This window comes from Corylus avellana, chromosome 4, assembly GCF_965113065.1.
Source record: "Corylus avellana chromosome 4, dhCorAvel1.hap1.2, whole genome shotgun sequence".
NCBI lineage: Eukaryota > Viridiplantae > Streptophyta > Magnoliopsida > Fagales > Betulaceae > Corylus > Corylus avellana.
This window is the reverse complement of record NC_142493.1, coordinates 7,141,480-7,160,694: the sequence shown is the minus strand read 5'-3', so window position 1 is coordinate 7,160,694 and position 19,215 is coordinate 7,141,480. Positions and strand designations below refer to the sequence as shown.

The window sequence follows — 19,215 nt, the reverse complement described above, 5'->3', positions numbered from 1 at the left end:
ATATGAGCCAGTTATTTTAAACAGGTCGTGTCGGGTAACACGTCTATTTTCTGTGTCATGTTCGTATTTGAAAGTTCAACCCGTTTAGCTAAACGGGTTGTGTTCGTGTTTAGGTTAATCAGGTCGCGAGTTATAACAGGTCGTAATCGGGTCAACCCGCCAACCCGTTTTGCCACCCCTGATCATGGGCCCTGATCTCCACATGAACCACCACTACATATGTTAAATTACCAATTGTCCCAAAAGTATAAGTGATGGTTTAACATGGTATTATAACCAAATATCCTAAGTTCAAACCTTAACTCCGTCAATTCATCACTCATTTAAACTAAATATTTCACATGTTAGTCCTCACCTATTAAAATAGAGTTTAAACCCACACGAGGGAAAATGTTAAAGTATTGATTAAATTTACCTATTCCTAAAGTTGAGCAATATATATATATATATATAAAGAGAGAGAGAGAGAGTAATGTTAGAGACCATCTTTTTATCCTCATAAAGCTGATGTGGCTATATATATAAACAGTTGGCTACTCAAAAATCCTTGAGATACTTTTGATACCCCACACCCACACAACACCACCTTACACATGCACTGCCCACGTTGAACACCACATGCAACGACACAAACACATGCATAGCTCACGTGCCACACACGCCGACGCAAACTTCTCCACGCACTGCCCTGTCTTGCGTAGTGCGAAACAAAGCACTTCCACTACACCATATTTTCCCATTTATGGCACTCTAGAAGTTAGACACAGAAAATTAATAATATACAATTTACAACAAAAACGGATCTTAAAGATTGGGGCATAAAATTATTATATGCACATCTATGATACATCAACATGCCCTGGAGTGAAGACAAAGATACAAATGTTCATACATAAAAACAAGCACGGATTTCACTTGTGAGAGTTGCTCAGAGGACGACTAACCGGAAGTTTTGCTGCTATAATCAAAAATTAAAAATATATATACAGCACTTTCTGTCCACATACTACTAAGAACTTGGCATTTCCAGGGATGCACCATTGCTGCCCGGTAAATCCTTCCATTGTTGAGTCACTGTCTTAACCTGGGTATAAAACTGAATTCCAGCCTTGCCTGCAATTCAATTTCATGATAAATTTGCACTCTCTAAGCTACTCTACATGATTGCATCTGAAAAGGGTGGAAATTAAACAGCAAGATTCGCAAAGTAAATGTTACCGTCAAAATTGAGATTGCCGGCGAAGGATGGTTTGCAGCTAGTAAATGAGGAAAAAGGAAGCGGAACAGAGATGGGAACATTTATGCCAACCTGAGTGAAACCAAGTTCATGTGGCAAAACCAATAGTATGACGACCAATTTAAATAAGAAAATAAAAAATAGTTAGAAAAATGACATTGGGTATAACAAATATTAGGGAATTTCATCAACTAATGCAGTAAGCATTACAAACAAATATGCACTTCAGATTTTTTGACAGGGCAAAGGCATCACAGGAGCATGGGACCAAACAAGAAACTCAAGTAGTTTATCCAAATCAAGCCTTTCTATTTGCTCGATTATTTTGCCTAGTGGCATGCTTTAGAGAGATGTGTACCTGCCCAACTTCAATCTCAGTTTGAAATTTCCTTGCAGCTACCCCTGATGTGGTAAATATAGAAGCTCCATTGCTGTATCTGGTAAGAAGGAAACAAAAAGGTATAAAAACAAAATACCATCGCTAAAAAAGATCTCATCTTATAAAGAGGGTCAAGAGAAACTGAATTCGAGAATACTTGTGTCTGCTAACAATGTTTATGGCCTCTTCAATGCTGTCAGCCTGGGCACCAAAAATGTTGCATCTCAAAATCGGTAAAATAGGTAGAGCACCAACTTGATAACTAAAGAAATATGCGGGAGGGATGAGTATCAACCTGCATACAAAGAAGAACTGGGCCAAGAACTTCCTCCTGTAGAAACCAAGACAAAGTGTTATTTATGTTGATAACTGGGTACAAGTCTCTGCCTCCACTAAAACCCATGGTTGCTTCTAGGACACAATAGAAGATACCTTGTAACACTCCATGTTAGTTGTGACATTGGATAAGATGGTGGGACCAATGAAACTCCCATGTTCAAATCCTGGAACCTATTTGTCATCCACAAATCAAGACTGAAAATTAGGTCAACTTGGACCCTTTCCAAACCAAGAACTGCAGTTATGAACAAGCTTCTTACAACAAAGAGCACAAGATGCCAATAAAAACTTCTTTACAGTCGGTTAAGTGTGTAGGGGAAAAAAAATGCATGATATTCGTCATTGCAATATAGTAATATACTAATATATCCTTAACAAAGGGAGCTGCACCCGAGATGAGAAAAATAAAAAATAAGAGCTAGAAATCCAAGTTATCAGAAAGAATACAAGCATCAACCTGTTATACGGACCCAATAACAATGGCTTGTGACCAAACCAATAATGTGCATCATATCTAATACAAATTCCACCAAACAAGTCAAAGCAGAAAGAATTACAAGACATCAATGCCATGTCATGTTGGAAAATTTCTTAATCATTCCAATCTCTTGCCTAGTTTTTGCAGTAAAACATCCTTGTTTGTGCACTATCTTCGCACCCTTCACATATTTTGACCTATTCCGCAAACTTTTCTATACAAATCTACAATTGACTTCTGCCTAAATAACTGGGCAATGCCAGGTCGAAGTAATTCAAATCATAGAATCCAAGTGCAGGACATCTGCTGGCATGTTGACAAAGCCAAGCAAGGCTTTTAACTGCAAGAGCAGGTCACCACAGGCAGTCTGGCTCTAAAATAATACTCTTTGCAATCAAGTACATCCTTTAAAGTGTTCCCTGACTCACCCCTCCCCCACCTACGGCCACCTCTTTTTCTCTCTCCAAAAAGAAAAGAAAAAAGTCACTACATGCTTCACAATGTACATTCTAGTTTCTACATAATAGGCCTGATTCCAGACAATCAGACTTCTGGAGAACAAGTAGCCAGCCCTTGTTTAAGATTTGCTTTGTTGTCTTTTATCCTAGCTATTGAAATATTAATATAAGAACATAATACATGCACAGACAAAGACCCGCCCAAAGACAAAATAGAAGCACATAATCCATACAGCTGAAAGATTAAAACAGTGGAACATAAGAAAATACCACAATGTTTCTCCCATCAAGGATGAGTTTTGCACCAGTATCAACACCTTTTTGGATCAATCTGCATATTTGTTCCTTTGCCTGCCAATAATGAAGAATCTTAAAGAATTATGAAATCATAAATAAGCAAGACACATCCACATGTAAAATGTGAACTGTTCAAAATGCTTCCACTCATGCACCCAAAATAACAAATGCAAAATGGTCAAGCTTATCCAACGCACACAATGTCTTTAAATTTATTATTCATAAAGTATAACAGTCAATTACTTCCACTTCAACAAAGTCTTTTTAATATTTTAATGCTGATAAATTGGTCAAGGATTTAAAACATGTATCCACCTGCTTGCTAATCACCGGACCAAGGTCTGCATCTGGTTCTGTTCCAGCACCCACTTTAATTGCTTTGGCATGCTCCACTAGTTTATCTTCCCTGGAAAAAGATCAAGCTTTCTTACACCAAAATACTTACATCAAGCCATATGATGCCTATCCACGAACTGAATCCAAGAAGCAACATAATCAAATCAATCTAGAGATATATACACACCCACACAGCAGGGAAACATTTCTTAAATAGATGAACATAATTTTGACATACCCAAGAAACTTAGATCTACTGTTCTTTCTTCATTTAAATGCAGCCTAAGGCTTGTCCATAGGCCCACCACAGATAGGGGTAGGACCTAGGCTTGGAATCTACAACCAGACAGTTTTACCACATAGCTAGGTGGTACAGGGTGATGAAAGGAGGAGTGTTAAGAGGGGGTTCAAATAGTTGTTTTCCAAGGAAGCGCTTCGAAGTTAATGGTGCTCGAGGAAGTAGCTTTCTTTGTGTAGACAGCTGTTCTTGAATAGCATCTCAGTATCGATAATTTGACGAGGTGGAGGAAGAAAGAAGTTAATTGATGGATCACGTATTACTCCATTGTTCCTTTGCAATGAAGACGTGGTATCTTGTTTTTCTCTTTGGCTCTATGTGGTCATGCATCAGACAGTTGTTGAGTTGTTGGCTCAATGAAAACAGACCTTTGGTTGGCATAGAAGTAGTGCAATTGAACATTTATGCCTTGTGTGGGGAGAGAGAGAGAGAGAGAATAGAACATTTGATGGGGTTGAGCTTTCCTAGCCTAAATAGAAGTTTTTATTCTTGAGGTTGCTCTATGAGCGGATGGTGATTCCTGGTATTTTCTGGAGAATTACAATCTTACTTCTCAATTCTTGGTCTCTCATGTACACATATACTTGACGTAGGCACTTCAAACTTTTTTTAATAATACCATTTCTATTTAGAAAAAACAAAAAAGAAAGGAGACCCATTGTGGACCCTTGGATTAGCATATAATATAATTAGTCACAACAGAGGGTGAACCACTTTCCTCATCCCAAACAATTTTTTTTTTTTTTTTTTTTTTGGGGGGAAATTACACTTATCCCCTCAAACTATCACACAATTTGCAACATCCCATAAACTTTAAAAAGTTGCAAATGATCCCCCATAATACCTAGCCCTTTCACTTAACCCCCTTCAGTAGGGTTTTTTTGTTAAATCCAATGGAAAATGGGTCACTTACAATACATGTGACTCAAAAAGACAATAATACCCTGCATCAAATGAAAATTATCAAAACAAAAAAAAAAAAAAAAAAAGGAGCAAAAAACAAAATACCAGGGGATCCCACAGCTAGACACAACCTGTCCCCAATTCATAACATAATATTTGGGTCCATATTACCACCAACAACAAACAATTCTTGAATAAAGATCCTAAGAACTCCTGATATGATACTCTGAACATGAAACCAAAGCCCCTGAGCAAGTTGGCTTTGTTTAACCCCAACTGGCCTAAAAAGGTTCTCGTTCTGATATTGTTGTCATAGTTTCATTAAAGGGTAAATTACACCTTTCCTCCACAAACTAACAACCCATTTTCACTTACACCTATAAACTATGACTTGCTGCAACTCATTTCCCAAAACTATCATTTTGTTCAAACCCTGGGTCAGATTTGGTCGTTACGTGAGTTGCCTTAGGGTTAATTACACTTTACTCCCCCCCCCCCCCCCCCCAAAAAAAAGAAATAAAAAATAAAATAAAATAAAACTAACACCCCATTTGCACTTACACCCACAAACCATGTCACATGACAAGCACGTGCATCATTTTCTATCCACATTTAACAGCCAAATCTGACTCAGGAGGCTACTTGGAGCAAAGTGGTAGCTTAAGAGAACAAGTTACAGTGAGTCATAGTTTATGGGTGTTAAGTGAAAATGAGGTATCAGTTTGGTGGGGGGGAGGGGGGGGGGGGGGGGGGGGGGTGCAAAGTATAACTAACCCTTCATTAATCTTGATTTTGGATTGGTGCCAAAAAAAAAAAAAAAAAAAAATTCTTGATTTTGGACCATTGCCTAGTATATATTCTTCTTGAATTTTTCATACTAACAATGAACCTTGAACTGTATGGCACCTCAAAGAAACTTATTAAAAAAAAAAAAACACTCAATAGAAGCAAACCTTCACACCAAATGTGGGTTCCAAAATGTTCAGCATTGCGTTTAGTATGTAATTCCAGTTTGTTGGCTGAATATTCCAGCAAGTACAACACACAAGAGCGGCTAAGAAAACTTAAACAAATCAGCCCTGATGAAACAAGAAAAGCTTCTGCAATTTTCTGCTGAAAATAAAGCAGAAAAACAGGGGAGCTTGGAGCTGCAAAATCTGATCTCTCTTTCTCTCTAGATTGTTTCAGCACTTTAGAGCTTGTTATTTTGAGATTAGGGCTCTTTTGAGATTTAATGAGTTAAATCATTAGAAATAAATGTCATATGAACAATAATTATTACATATTAGAGTCTGGATTGAATTGTTGCACATGGCGTGGGTCGCCATGGCTAGAGAAGGTTTTTTTTCTCTCATCCAAAGGCTTAATTGTATTTTCACACATTTAGGGTGTATAATGGACATTTTGTCACGTGTATTGCACATGACTCCTTTTTTGTCTGACTTAATAGAAAATCCTAATGGAAGGGGTTAGTGAAAGGGCTAGGTAGTTTGGGGGGTCAGTTGCAACTTTTAAAGTTTAGAGAACATTGCATATTGGGTGGTAGGTGGAGGGGAATAAGTGTAGTTTCCCTTTTTTTTTGAGGGGGAGGTAAAACAACTCTCATCAAATGCTTCTCAAAAGTTCACAATATTAAATTGCAAAACTCAGACTGGACAATAATACGGCCCATGGGTTTCTGACAAGTATAACTAGAAAAAGTATCAAGATCAAAAGGTCCAATAGCATAGAGATAAGCAAGAGAGGCAAAACAAAATACCATCGATTTAAGCCTCCAACAAAAACAACTGTGCTAAGTGCCGTGCACTTTTGTCCTGCAGCACCAAAACCAGCAGCAACTAGTGTGTTCAAAGTAGCATCTACGCTTGCATCAGGCATGACAACTGCATGATTTTTTGCTCCAACATTGGACTGAAGACAATAGTCAGTCAGCCAATTTTCATTGACTTCAACTACTGTATTAGTGAAACAGCAACCACAATGCTCATAAAAGGAACTGCAGGTTTGTTACCGAAGCATATGCATGGAGAGTACCTGAATACGCTTCCCTTTAGCTGATGCTCTTGCATACACATAAGCACCAGCCTTTTAAAAATAAATAAATAAACCGTTACTATATGACTAACTATTGCCACAAAATACATATTTTAAAGTGAAAGACTAATGGTATGACCAACAAAAATGTCAATATTACCAGAGCCAAGAACAACCATGGTGCACATAGTCAGATGTGAATTAAAAAAATGACATACTATTTTCAACTACAAACAAAAAAATAATAATTCAAATTATTTTAAAAAACTGAATAAAGGGGCAGAAAGAGATCTACTAAAAATAGGAAAACAAAAACAAAAGCAATGCAAAGCAAAACATCAAAAACAAATAATAAGAGAAGAATCTTTTGTAAAATGTTGACACAGTATTGTCCAGATTGCTAGACTAGTTTTCAGAATCAGACGCATCCAGTACACATGTAATTGATAATGTCGGCCATGGGTACGATAATTTACTAAAATTATATGGTTAAGACAGCTCAACAAAAAAAAAAAAAAAAAAATTGAAAAAAGAAAAAAAGAAAGGAGTGGCTACTCATAATTTTCTCTCTGCTTTTCCTCTCCGGCAAACAAAGATACAGAGTCTTCCGCTGATAAAACCAAAACGACATTGACAATTCTTTGAGACATAGAAGAAAAAAAAAGGGTTTCTCAGATCTCTCTCTCTTTAATGCCCAGAAAAGCTAGACTTCTTCGACTCCTCAAGCTTTTATTTTTTTTTTTTGGATGAATTTCTCCTCCACAAGCTTAGCTCAGCTCAGATCTCTTCCTTAATGGCAACATACCATTAGTCACTTCAAAATCCTTTTCCCTCTCACCCACTCTTTCCGTTTCAAAAACTTGGTTTTGGACTGCAATGGCTGAGACTACAGAGGAAAAACCATTGCTTGAGGCTGAGAAGGAGGAGCAGGGCCTATACTTTTACCAACTCTTCTCTTTTGCAGACAAGTATGACTGGTTGCTCATGGTCTCTGGGAGCTTAGGTGCCATTATCCATTATCCAGGGGCTGAGGATGGCTGCCCAACCGGTAGCCACCCCTTTCATTTTTCCTTTTTTTTTTTTTAAAAAAAAAGAAAAAAATAACTTTTTAGTTTTATATATTTATATTTGTTTACTAAGAGTAACACGTGTCACCATTTTATTAGCACTGACGTGACGCTTAACGGAATCCGTCAAATGTTTTAACAAAATTTAACTCTAGGAACTAAATTGTTTTTTTGGTATATCTCAGGGACCTTTGAGTTCACTTTAATACGACAATGAGTGATTTGTAATTTAGGCTAACCATAAGGACTAATTTTGCATTTATCCCAAAATACATATCAAAAATTCAAAGTTGAATTCAAGACAACTGCATAAGGTTCTACTGAACATCATAAAATTCAATAGTAATTCATGGCCTTGCTCATACGATAAATGATTATAAAGAAACCTAATACTGCCCATTTAAGCATAATGCAGTTATTTACAAAGAAGACCCCTATTCAGTATAATCTAGATGTAGAAAATATATTCATTTACAATGTTCATCAGTCCTCTTAAGTCAATGTATCATTGTTCTCACACCAACTGGTCTCAAACAAGCTCCTCTGGGATTTACATTTAGGATGAACCACAATATACCTCTATGATTAGGTCTTATGACACTTTACTTCCCCAACTTTTACACTAAACTTCTTTATTTTTTATTAAATTGATAGATTTTGGAGCTCAAATCAAGTTATGGAACATCATAATCATTTATTTGACACCTAGTTGCACGCTCCCTTTCTTCCTTTTTATTTATCCCCAAACCCTCTGTCCAAAATGTACTAATTTATTTGACTCCACAAGAACACCAAGATAATGGAGGAATCAAAAGAAGGAAAAAAATTATAAACAACTAGGCTTTCAAATAAATGATGCTGTGGTATCACTTTATTGGTTCACCAAAAGTATCGATTTAATACAAACTATAAAGAAGTTGTGAGTTCTGACCACGTGGATGTAAATTGTGAGTCAGAGAGGTACAATGTAATGAGTTCTGACCACATGGATGCATTCTAATTTGCTCTTATATCTAAGGTGAGGATGCTTGCGCCATATCCACTAACTCTTACCTACCATGTATATCATGTACTTTTGGTAGGTCGATACCATGAGCGTCACTCCAGCTGATCCCTCATGTCTTATCGAAGAGTACATACAAGTAATAAGCCTAGTTTGAAAAAAATAGACTTACAATGACCACATACTAGCTTGCTTGGATCAGCATAAAAACTATATGCATTATTGCAATACACTCCAAGTGTGCCACATTGTTCTCATCATAATAAATGTCACTGCCCCTATTTTCAAGAACTTGTGGTGCCTAACCAATACCTTTCACGCCATGAACTAAAAAAAAAAACTTGACATAATTAATTACTTGCTAAACCACTCACATAATTTGCTTACTGCCCTTGTATATTCTGTTATCTTTCTCCATAGGCAATACATAGCCACAGCAAAAGCCACAATCCTCAGTGTATTCATCATGTTTTTGCTGTGTTGAAAAAGCCAATGGACTTCATCATGCAAGTTCAAAATAGCTCCATTGTAGTAACATCTCCTCAAAGTAGCATCCCAAACTTCCAAAGAACGAAGTCATATAAAATGCAAACATTGCAGGTTCTCAACCTAATTCCTCCGCAAGGTACAAATTGATCACCAGATGAGAGTTTGCATTCTTTAAGTAACTGTAGGGGGAAAAAGAAACCATCTCTTGGCATATGATATTTTTGCCAACGGCACCTATGTTTTATTGTAAGGTATATGCTACTGGTTGTGAATTGAACTCTGCTATCAGTATTCTAAATATTTTTTATCTGCACTGTCTAGAGGTTTGTGTAGCTTTTGGCCACCAGCTAATATCTTCCTAAGACCAAAAAAAAAAAAAAACAGAAGAAGAAAAAAACCTGGAGGCTAGAAGGCTCCATATACGCTTTTCCTCAATGCCCACATCTGACTTAATCCTTAATGTTATGCTTGTAAGCACTAAGTGAGCACAGAAGACCCTTGAAACTCTATTCTGTTGTCATAATTTTGACTTCAGAGGTAAACCACAAACAAAATTTAGGCTTTACAGCTAAATGCCTACATCACTTCCCTACAAGCATATGGTCATTATAAACTTCATTTAGTTTCTATGAATCACTTGTAACCTTTATAAGGAGGGGGGAGGGGCACCAAAGAAGATAGTGGAGGAGTATAAGAGAATTACTTGTGATCAATGAATTCAACATTTGTAACCATATCAACGTAGAGGTAAGATAGTGCAACTTGTATCAGTGTTTCAATACCAAGGAATAACTTACCGAATTTGGACCAACAAATGAGATAGCTTTAATATCGTCATCATCACAAATCGCATTGACAATGTCCTGGCCCAAGTCAAAATTAAGAAAAGGAAAAGATGAAAGGTAAAAAAATTTAATTCATGGTACAACAGATAGCATAAAATTAAAAATAAAAAATAAAAAATAAATAAAAAAATAAAAACCAGACAAGTTTAAACAGGAAGATAAAAGTAAGTTCCACACAAGGCATAAAATAGACCAGACATAAGCAGATTAATTGTAACATATCCAATTGAAAAAGAATGATTGATTAAAAGTAAAGATCCATAACTTATATTGATGCCCAAGGGAGGTACTAGTGGATGAACAAACTATGATAAATATTTTTGAAAGCCTTACATTGGTGCCATGCACAATGTTTAGGACGCCATTAGGCAGACCAGCCTCTACAGCTAACTCTGCAAGCATTACTGCAGCCCCTGAGAAAAACACCAAATAAGTTATTTTAAGCATAAATGTCTTGTGCATATATGGATTCTATTTTAAAGCATAGATGTCATGTGCATGCGTAATAAATCAGTAAGTCTGATTGTTATGAAATAGAGTAGATTCTAAGAAAAACCTCTAACAGGTCTTGAAGTCACAAAATGTTTCCTAAATGGGAAAGGAAATATACAGGAATGAAGAAATTATGAAAATAGAGATTGACAGATAACCTACCAAAGCAAAATTAAAATTGAACTTTATCTCTATATATTTATATAAATATTTGTCTTACAAGTTTGAGGATTCCACTTGTTCAATGAAATGTTGTATCAACACCAACTTCAGTTTACATAGTTGGGATTTATCTTAGGATGTCCTACTGCTAACAGATATTAGATATCAGTTTTTTACTGTCTTTAGGCCTTCACTATAAAAATATCATGTGGATCTTCAGAACAATCCATACTATTACCAATCAAAAAAAAAAATCCATACTATTGCAATCTCTCTTCTGATACAGTGAATTCAATATAAATTTAGAATCACACATTTAAAGCCCCTTTTGACAGGCCAGACATGACACCCCAACAGATAGGATAGATATCAGGTCCAAGGGATATAATATATTCTTTTTAATATTTGTTGCACAAAAGAATTAAAGTCTGGATATGACTTCTTTCTTTCTTTCTTTTCCATTTCCTTTTCCCTTTGCTAAATAATAGGAACTGTGAAGAGAACGGGGTAGAGGGAACCTATCCTTTCAGTCTTGGCAACAGCCACCATCACCTTCAACTATTAACATCCATCGTCACCCATTTACTCCACATACTACTGCCACACTGTCAAATGTCAAAATCTTGAATCCATCTCCATCACTGTCGATTTAAACCCACACACCAACACCAATATTGCTTTCCTCATGGGTACCATCACCCAAAACCAAACATAACAACTTCAACGCCACACTGTCCAGCCCTCATCTCTGTAGCTCCTCCAAATCAAGTACAGCTGCACCATAAGTCCACCCACACACCATTGGTAGGTCTAGGAAAAAGAACAAAGAGTAACAATAAAGAAGACAGTGATCATCAGCAAGATCCCCAACAATGAAGTGGCAGCCAGTACGTGGTGAATGGAAAAATCAATTTCAAGATCCTTAGCCTTACCTATCCCTTCTCTCTCTATTGGGTTGCCGGAAAATTATATTCCTCCCCCCCCTCCACATTTTTTTAAAAACATAGAAGTATGCGATTAGACACATCCAATACTTTTGGTGCACACCAGAATGGATAATTTACACATTATCAGCCTCTTATCTGGAGCACCTAACACAACCTAAAATAATTTTCCTCAAGATAGGAGAAGAAACCATCTCATATAAATTGTCTTTTCAAGGCCAAAAAAGAGAGTTATTAAACCTTTTACTCTACCATTTAATGCGTCCCAGTAATGAGTAAAAGTTCTACAATCCCATATATTGCAACACTACAAAGGATTTGGAAATCACCTGGATCCTTCTCTGATGGCTTCAGAATGAATGTATTACCACATGTGACTGCAATAGGAAACATCTGCACATGAAAACAAAAAATAAAAAACCGCTTGAAAAAGAAAATTATTTTTTGTTCTCTGGGTATACACAACTCATATACTTTGCATGAAATGAACCTGTGACTTCACCCTCCATTCCCTTAATAGGGAGGAAATTCCATTTAGTCCATTCTAACCTTTGAAAAATAATCCCAGTAATTTTTTTTAAGGCGGAAATACAATTAACCCTCTGAAGTATACTTCATTTTGCGTTTTAGCGTCCAGTGTTCAAAAAACATGAACTTCCCAAAATGCCTTCGAGGGGGTAAAGTGTCCCAAAAAAAAAACGAAAAGACAAAATGAAGAAAATAAATAAATATCAAGAGTGGTCCACCCAGCCACTTTGGCCATTTTGGGGTGGCTCGGAACCCTTTGGTGGTGGTTTTGGACACCCCCATTTGCCCATTCGGGGTGGTTTTGGCCACCCCCATTTGGCCATTGAGGGTGGCTCAACCACCCCCTCTTTTTGTTTGTTTTGTTTTTGGATTTTTTTTTTTTTTTTTAAAAAAAAAAAACTTAATCATAGGAGTATTTTGGAAAGTTCAGGTCATTAAAAGTTATATGAGACGTGATTGGCTTTCCGTCCAAAAAGATGGAAAAAGTTGACGGAGGGTCTAACTTACTTACTATAGTTAGGTACTTTGGGGGTAAACAGGGGGGAGGGTCGAATGTCACTTTTTGAATATTGGCCACTAAAAAGCAAAAGGGGGCATATTTCGAGAGGGGTGAAGCCCCCTTTTTATAAGTAATCCCACTAAGTTTTTATGCGTGAAAAAAATAACAAATATTAACCATGATGCAAACGGATGGCCACGTTGAATTATAATAATTTTCTTAACCCAATCCTAACTACAAATTTGTTGTGGTTCTTTTTTTATTATTGATATTCTTTTCTAGATCAATCACCCGTTTGTTGTATATTTCTCAGGCTCTTAAGTTACAAACATAATGGCATTCCTAAACCATATGAATAAGCAGTAACAAAGTATTAGCAGCTAAATATGCTGTATACATGCCCCCCTCCCCACCACCCATCTCCATCGTAGCAACTTTGTTGTCTATGTTTCAAGAACATGAGTGATATACATAATGGCATTCTTAAGCAGCAAAAATCACACTCATGAAACTAGACTAAAATTATAGCCAAGAACTAAAGACAAGTAAACAGTGAAATTGGAAGCATATACCAAGCTTACCCATAAGGGAATCATAGCCGGAAAATCAAAGGGACATATCCCAGCACAAATACCAAGCGGCTCTCTAATGCTGTAGGTATCAATCCCAGTGGATACATTGGAAACAAATTCACCCATTTGCAGAGTTGCCAGTCCACAAGCATGTTCCACATCCTCTATGAATGAATACCGAAATCTTTGTAGGTTACAGCCAACACTAATTGAGCTTTTTCATACATGACAACAGACAATAAAGAGACTAACCCAGTCCACGTGATACATCACCATATGCATCCTTCAATGTCTTTCCATGTTCAGCAGTAATGTTACCAGCAAGCTTATCCTAGGAAAAAAATTGTAATTACAAAAATCAGTTAATAAAACTTGTAACTTGAACTAAGTAAAAGAAATAGATGCCTAAAACACTTACAATCTCTCTGCGAATAAGCTCTTGGAACTTGAACATGATGCGCTGACGAGTCGCAATCGGCGTGTTTCGCCACAGTGGAAAAGCCCGTTTTGCTGCAAATACTGCAGCTTTGAACTCCTCATTTGTAGTTAAAGGAACTTGACAAACAACTTGTTGTGTCGCCTATCATTTAAAAAATATATATATATATTATTGACTTAAATGACTGGAAAATAAAGGAAAATGAGATCTTAAATGGAATTTATGACACTTACAGGGTTCAAAACATCAATAGATGCAGAGGATTGTGAATCAACAAATCTACCTCCAATGAGGTTGGGAACCCTCTGATATATATTACAAAATGAGTTTAAATCCAGAATTAAGTAAGAGAAAAACCCCAATGAAAAGGAAGGGGGAGGATAGAGAAAGAAAGAGGGAGATAACGAGCAATTCAGGAAGCACCAGAAATAGATTATTTCCTTCTTCTTTTTTAATTGTTTCCTCTTACCCAAGTACTAAGGATAAGACTTCTTCAGCAGAGTTACATCTAAGCTTACCGGAGGGTTGCGCTGCCTCCAAGATGGCTCGGTAACTGTAAGATAATTGTTTCTTACAGCAGATTTCTGGGGCCTTAGTGACTTGAAGTTTCTCACTGCAACATAAGCATGCCATCTTCCACTGTAAGGAAATAGAAACTCTTTCTTTCCTTTGTTTAAAAAAAAACCTATAAAGATGATAATTGTCCATATATTTATTGATTTGCAGACAATTTTCTACAGGTTTGTACTGAAAAAGATGGCAAAAATTTTATAGTCACTCTCTCAAAGCAATCATCTTATAAACATGTTTATGATGCTAATTGAATAATGCCCTCTGAAGAAGCAAAAAAGGACAAGGGAAAAAAATCTCCATCTAACTCTTAATAGTTCTACTCTCAATATGACCATAAGCAGTCACACGTTCCACATGAGTATATCAATTCAAGGACTCAATCGTTATAATATTGAACAGTTGATCCTAAATTCCAAAACCATCCAGAAATTGACAATCAAAGGAAACAATTAAACATAAGTTACTTCATTATGCTAGTCATTGGTAAATTCCCAATATAGTAAATCCTAAAATCCCCATATGGTTTATCCTAAATTCCCCATAGTAACGTAATGATTTATGTCAAGCCAGTAGACATATATTTTGCTAGCATCAATGGAACACAAGAAGGAAAAAAAAAAAAAAAAAAAAGGCAAAGATTACTATCATTTCCTCGTACAAAGCAACAGTGGACCCGAGAGCTATTGGCTAAGCCCATCAAGGCTCAGGAATTTATTTGGTCACTTGAACCATCGGCCTCATAGATATAAATAATTGCAAATTTAAACAAAATGAAGCTCCGTTCTACTATTAGGCTAGCATGTGTTCAACTTCATAAAATGGGAAAATTACTAAATTGGTCCATATGATTTGAAGTTGTGACAAATAACTTCATGGAGTACGCATGTGTAATAAATAACTCCATCTGTACAAGTTCCAACCATTTTCCCGACAAGGTCATTATTACATTACAAATTTACTCTAAAAAATAAAATAAAAAATTATAAAAAATAAAAAAAACAAAAGAAAAAAAAAAGGTTTGGATTGGTGCACTATTGGGTGGTTCAGCCACTCTCATAATTGGCTAAAGAAGGTGGTTTGGCCACGCCCAACGGTCGAATCTAGATCTGCCAATGGTGACTCGCTCTCTAATTCTAACAACTGTGGCAGCCACAAACATATCAACAATGGTGGCAATGGCTCCTTCTCCTGAGGCGGTGACAGTGGAGTTGGACTTCGTGGTCATACTGGCTGCCCTGATATGCATGGTCAGACTCATTGCAATGGCCCGCTGCGCCTAGCTCTGTCATGGCTCAAGAAGCACTGCAACCCGCTCTCCAACATGAGATCTAGCCAATAGGGGCCTAAACAAGAAGGTGCTTCAATCTCTCCCAAACAAACTTCACCTATGACTCATCAAACTCATACAACACCAAGAACCCAAAGTTGGTTGTAGCTGAGTGCGCTATATGCTTGGGAGATTTCGTGGATGTGGACAAGCTCAGGTTGTTGCCCCAATGCGGCCATGCCTTCCATGTCTCCTGCATCGAAGCATGGTTCGAGTCCTAGTCCTCATGCTCCTTGTGCTGTCAAATCTTGGTGGTGGCTTGGTGCTAGAAGTGGAGTCAGTTTTTGACTGCTCAAGCTCAGCCTCAAGGCATGTTGACACACCTTCCATCTCCTTTCTTTTCTTTTTATTTTTTTATTTTTTTATTTTAATTTAATAATTTTTTATTTTTTCTTATTTCCTATTTTATTTTTTAAAGGTAAATTTGTAATTTCATAATGATCATGATGGAAAAATGACCAAAATTTGTACAGAGGGATTCTTTTTGATGAATATGTACAGAGGAAATTATTTATTACATAGGCATACCACACAAAGTTATTTGTGACTTTTAAGACTAGAGAGTTATTTGTCACAACCTCAAACCACGGCAAACATTGGCATCTTAGCCATTAACATAGCCGCAATGAACATTAAAATGCACCCCAGCTTTTTTTCATCATTGCTGAGCAGTACTCAGCTTCAAGATTAATAATTTGATCAGGAGCACATATATAGACATACTCCAAATATGTTCAATCCAGGTAATGATGCCTCCGTGATAGGTTCCTTATACTACCATTACCAACGAATTAACTAACCTTTGAAAAGATCTGCTAGCTCCAATGCTGAAGCATAACAAGGGTAGAACCTAAACCTAGGTTCAAATTTCAATTCGAACACATCATCTAGCATATCAGGGTATAAATAAAAACAATACTTAAATTGCCACTCCAGTACGATTAATCTACTTTAAGATGGTTCAAAGAAAAGAAGAGCTTGACATGATTTGGTTCTTTAATTAATACCGTGTGAAAATGATTTTCTATAGAAAATAAGTATTCTTAAATAAAATGGTCAAAGAAAAATGACATGAAATTTCAAACTTAGGCCACACCTGCAATATTTCCTTGTCGGAGCTTAGCTTTGACATTGTAAACATGCTTTGGTGTTGATAGAAGATCTGGATTGCTTTGCCTTAGTCTCTTTAGAATTTGGCGAGGTTTTAATCCAGCTTCTGTCATTTCTTTAATTAACAAAATTTCCCTCTCTGTAAAGCGACGAGCAGAGGGATGCTCCGAGATGTCCTTTATGGGTTCATGGTTGTGTGTTCCATCTTTTATGGAAAGGACCCACAAGCCATCATCCTTCTTCCCAACAGCTTCAAAAGGACAATTTGTCAGCCGAGTACCAGTTTTTCTTTTTCGGATTTGTTCAGAAGATGAGTCATCAACAGCTTTCCGCCTGTTACGATAAACACCTCCTCTGTCACAGCCAAGGACAACTACTCTGTCCCTCTTAGACTGCTTAATGGTAACCACATATCCCTGGGACACAGCAAAGTCCCCAACATGTTGGATAAGTTCTTCACGATCTACAAATGTTCCGGGTGAAGGTGGAAGCATCTGTGGCGGTTCATTCAGCTCTGTGCAAATTTGAATGTCCATCATTCATAACCGCAAGAGAAAACCTGCATTAGACATGAAACTTACCACTTTAATCTCATTAGCATCGCCACCTTCCCATCTAACCGTCTTCATATCTTATAACAAACTTATGAGCACCAAGGCTCCACTGAACAAAAAGAAAACTAGTTTTAGGAATTAGAACTAAGAAAATGCACTGCATTCAATTTCTCAAATTTTTTTTATGAATATTACAATAAAGTTCTCAATTGTTATGTTGAAAAGATATTCCGTGGTTGGTTGAGAAAAAAACCAGAATCTCTTTATTCTACTTGCAATTTTCAGAAGTGGAATTACTGTTATCATCATTCATGTATATTCCATCTCATTTCATTGTAAAAATAATGCCATAAAGCATGACTCCAGCAAAAGTATAATGAAGAACACCTCATACAACAGCACCGATATCCTCCTCCTCTAGCAGTTCAGTTTCAGTTGAAACAAAAGAAGTCATTCCCTATAAAAAAATTATAAAAAAAAAAAAAGGCCCCTGTCAAATGATTAATTAGTATAAATAATATAAACTTCACACAGTTAAAAAAAAAGTGCCCCTCACTCTTTCATGAAAAAGTGGCACTAACTCCTTGCAGCTATGCCTGCTGCAGCCACATAGCCACAAATTTATCCATGGGTCATTTAAAAATAAATATAAACAAACATTTTGTGTGATTGCATGCCCTTCAAAAAGTTACACAACTCAGACAAATGCACACTATCTAGTGTCTTTCTTTCCCATTACAAAAACTTCAGAATTCAAAAGCATAAGCATGAACCACTTTTGCATTTTCCTTTTTCCTCTAATCACCAATAAATGTAACATCTTGTGCATTTATTGGTGATTAGAGGAAAAAGGGGATGATACCTAACAGGATCCATGCAAAGAAAAAATATTTTTCACTGGCACACTCGACAAGTCTCGACGAGCTCAGGCTCGGGGCGATTAAAGAGAGTTCCCCCTTAAATGTTAAAAGAATAAAAAAAATCCACAAATTCAGCCGGCAATTCAAACTTGTATAACAGTAACCGTTTCCACTTTGTCACTTATGCAAGCAGCTACCCTTGTTGCCAAAATTGAAAAAACGCAGGATGAGAAAACAGCTACTCATTGAGAGTATGTTTCCTTTTTCAAGTTTTCCATCCAAACAATAAAGCTAAAATCTATATCTGTCAACAAAAGAAACAAAAAAGAAGCTAAACTACAAAATTTGCTAATAAATAGAATCACGTCTAAACCCTGATATTGCTTCAAAGAAGGCTATACAGGTCTACCCCATTTCCACAAAATTATAGCCCACCCAACTTTTTTCAAAGCCTAACCAAAAGAGGAAGAAAAAAAAAATTCCGAATCGACGTTTTAATTTCATTCTTGTCCTACATTTCCTCAGCTTCCAAACAATAGAAGAAAAAAAAATGCTTTAAACAGAACCAAATTTTGATCCGTGCAACCTCAGAAACTAGATTATAGTAATTAGAAGCCTCAGCATACAATTCAGCGCCACAAGCATCAAGGATTTGATCCGACGAATATTCCCCGTTTGGCTCCTATTAAAGTAAAAAAGACAATATTCAACATTTCATTTTTCTCTTCTATTTTTCTTCATTTCCTCGGAAAACCTAAGAGACCGAAAAAAGAGAGCCATACCGGCGACGGCACCGGGGTCCGGCGAGGATAAGAAGTTGGTCCGTCCGTACAGGTAACTCTGTGACTTTGGACCTCGACCCGTTCGATTTGTAGAGAGAGCTCCACAGTCGAACCTGCCAATGGATTATTCGTTCAAGAAATGAGATAGTTGTTTGGCGTGGCGAAATGGGAACTGGAATTCGCGCTACGTAGAATGCGTTAAAAGAGTTC

The 19,215-nt window shown here is 36.8% G+C and overlaps 1 protein-coding gene and 1 pseudogene across 8 annotated transcripts; one reads left to right on the top strand and one right to left on the bottom strand.

Annotated features, from left to right (window-relative positions):
• Window positions 1–762: 762 nt before the first annotated feature.
• On the bottom strand, window positions 763–19,208 carry LOC132177147 (methylmalonate-semialdehyde dehydrogenase [acylating], mitochondrial). 8 transcript variants are annotated; one of them, XM_059589383.2, is made up of 23 exons: window positions 19,006–19,207; window positions 18,810–18,905; window positions 17,751–17,820; window positions 17,391–17,472; window positions 16,796–17,323; window positions 14,318–14,412; window positions 14,033–14,104; window positions 13,779–13,940; window positions 13,613–13,691; window positions 13,370–13,524; window positions 12,091–12,154; window positions 10,497–10,576; window positions 10,116–10,181; window positions 6,760–6,810; window positions 6,485–6,636; window positions 3,504–3,594; window positions 3,162–3,242; window positions 2,049–2,126; window positions 1,912–1,947; window positions 1,774–1,817; window positions 1,596–1,674; window positions 1,219–1,309; window positions 763–1,113 (listed from the first exon to the last, which is right to left on the bottom strand). In XM_059589383.2, exons 5-23 carry the CDS (start codon window positions 17,301–17,303, stop codon window positions 1,010–1,012), a joined length of 2,088 nt encoding a protein of 695 aa, XP_059445366.2. In that variant the 5' UTR covers window positions 17,304–17,323; window positions 17,391–17,472; window positions 17,751–17,820; window positions 18,810–18,905; window positions 19,006–19,207; the 3' UTR covers window positions 763–1,009. The 8 variants fall into 8 exon arrangements, with proteins under 8 accessions (XP_059445366.2, XP_059445361.2, XP_059445364.2 ...); XM_059589378.2 differs by lacking the exon at window positions 17,391–17,472 and having other exon boundaries at window positions 16,796–17,368; window positions 19,006–19,208; XM_059589381.2 differs by lacking the exon at window positions 17,391–17,472 and having other exon boundaries at window positions 16,796–17,368; window positions 18,850–18,905; window positions 19,006–19,208.
• LOC132179979 (RING-H2 finger protein ATL8 pseudogene) lies at window positions 15,124–16,042 on the top strand (annotated as a pseudogene).
• Window positions 19,209–19,215: the final 7 nt, after the last annotated feature.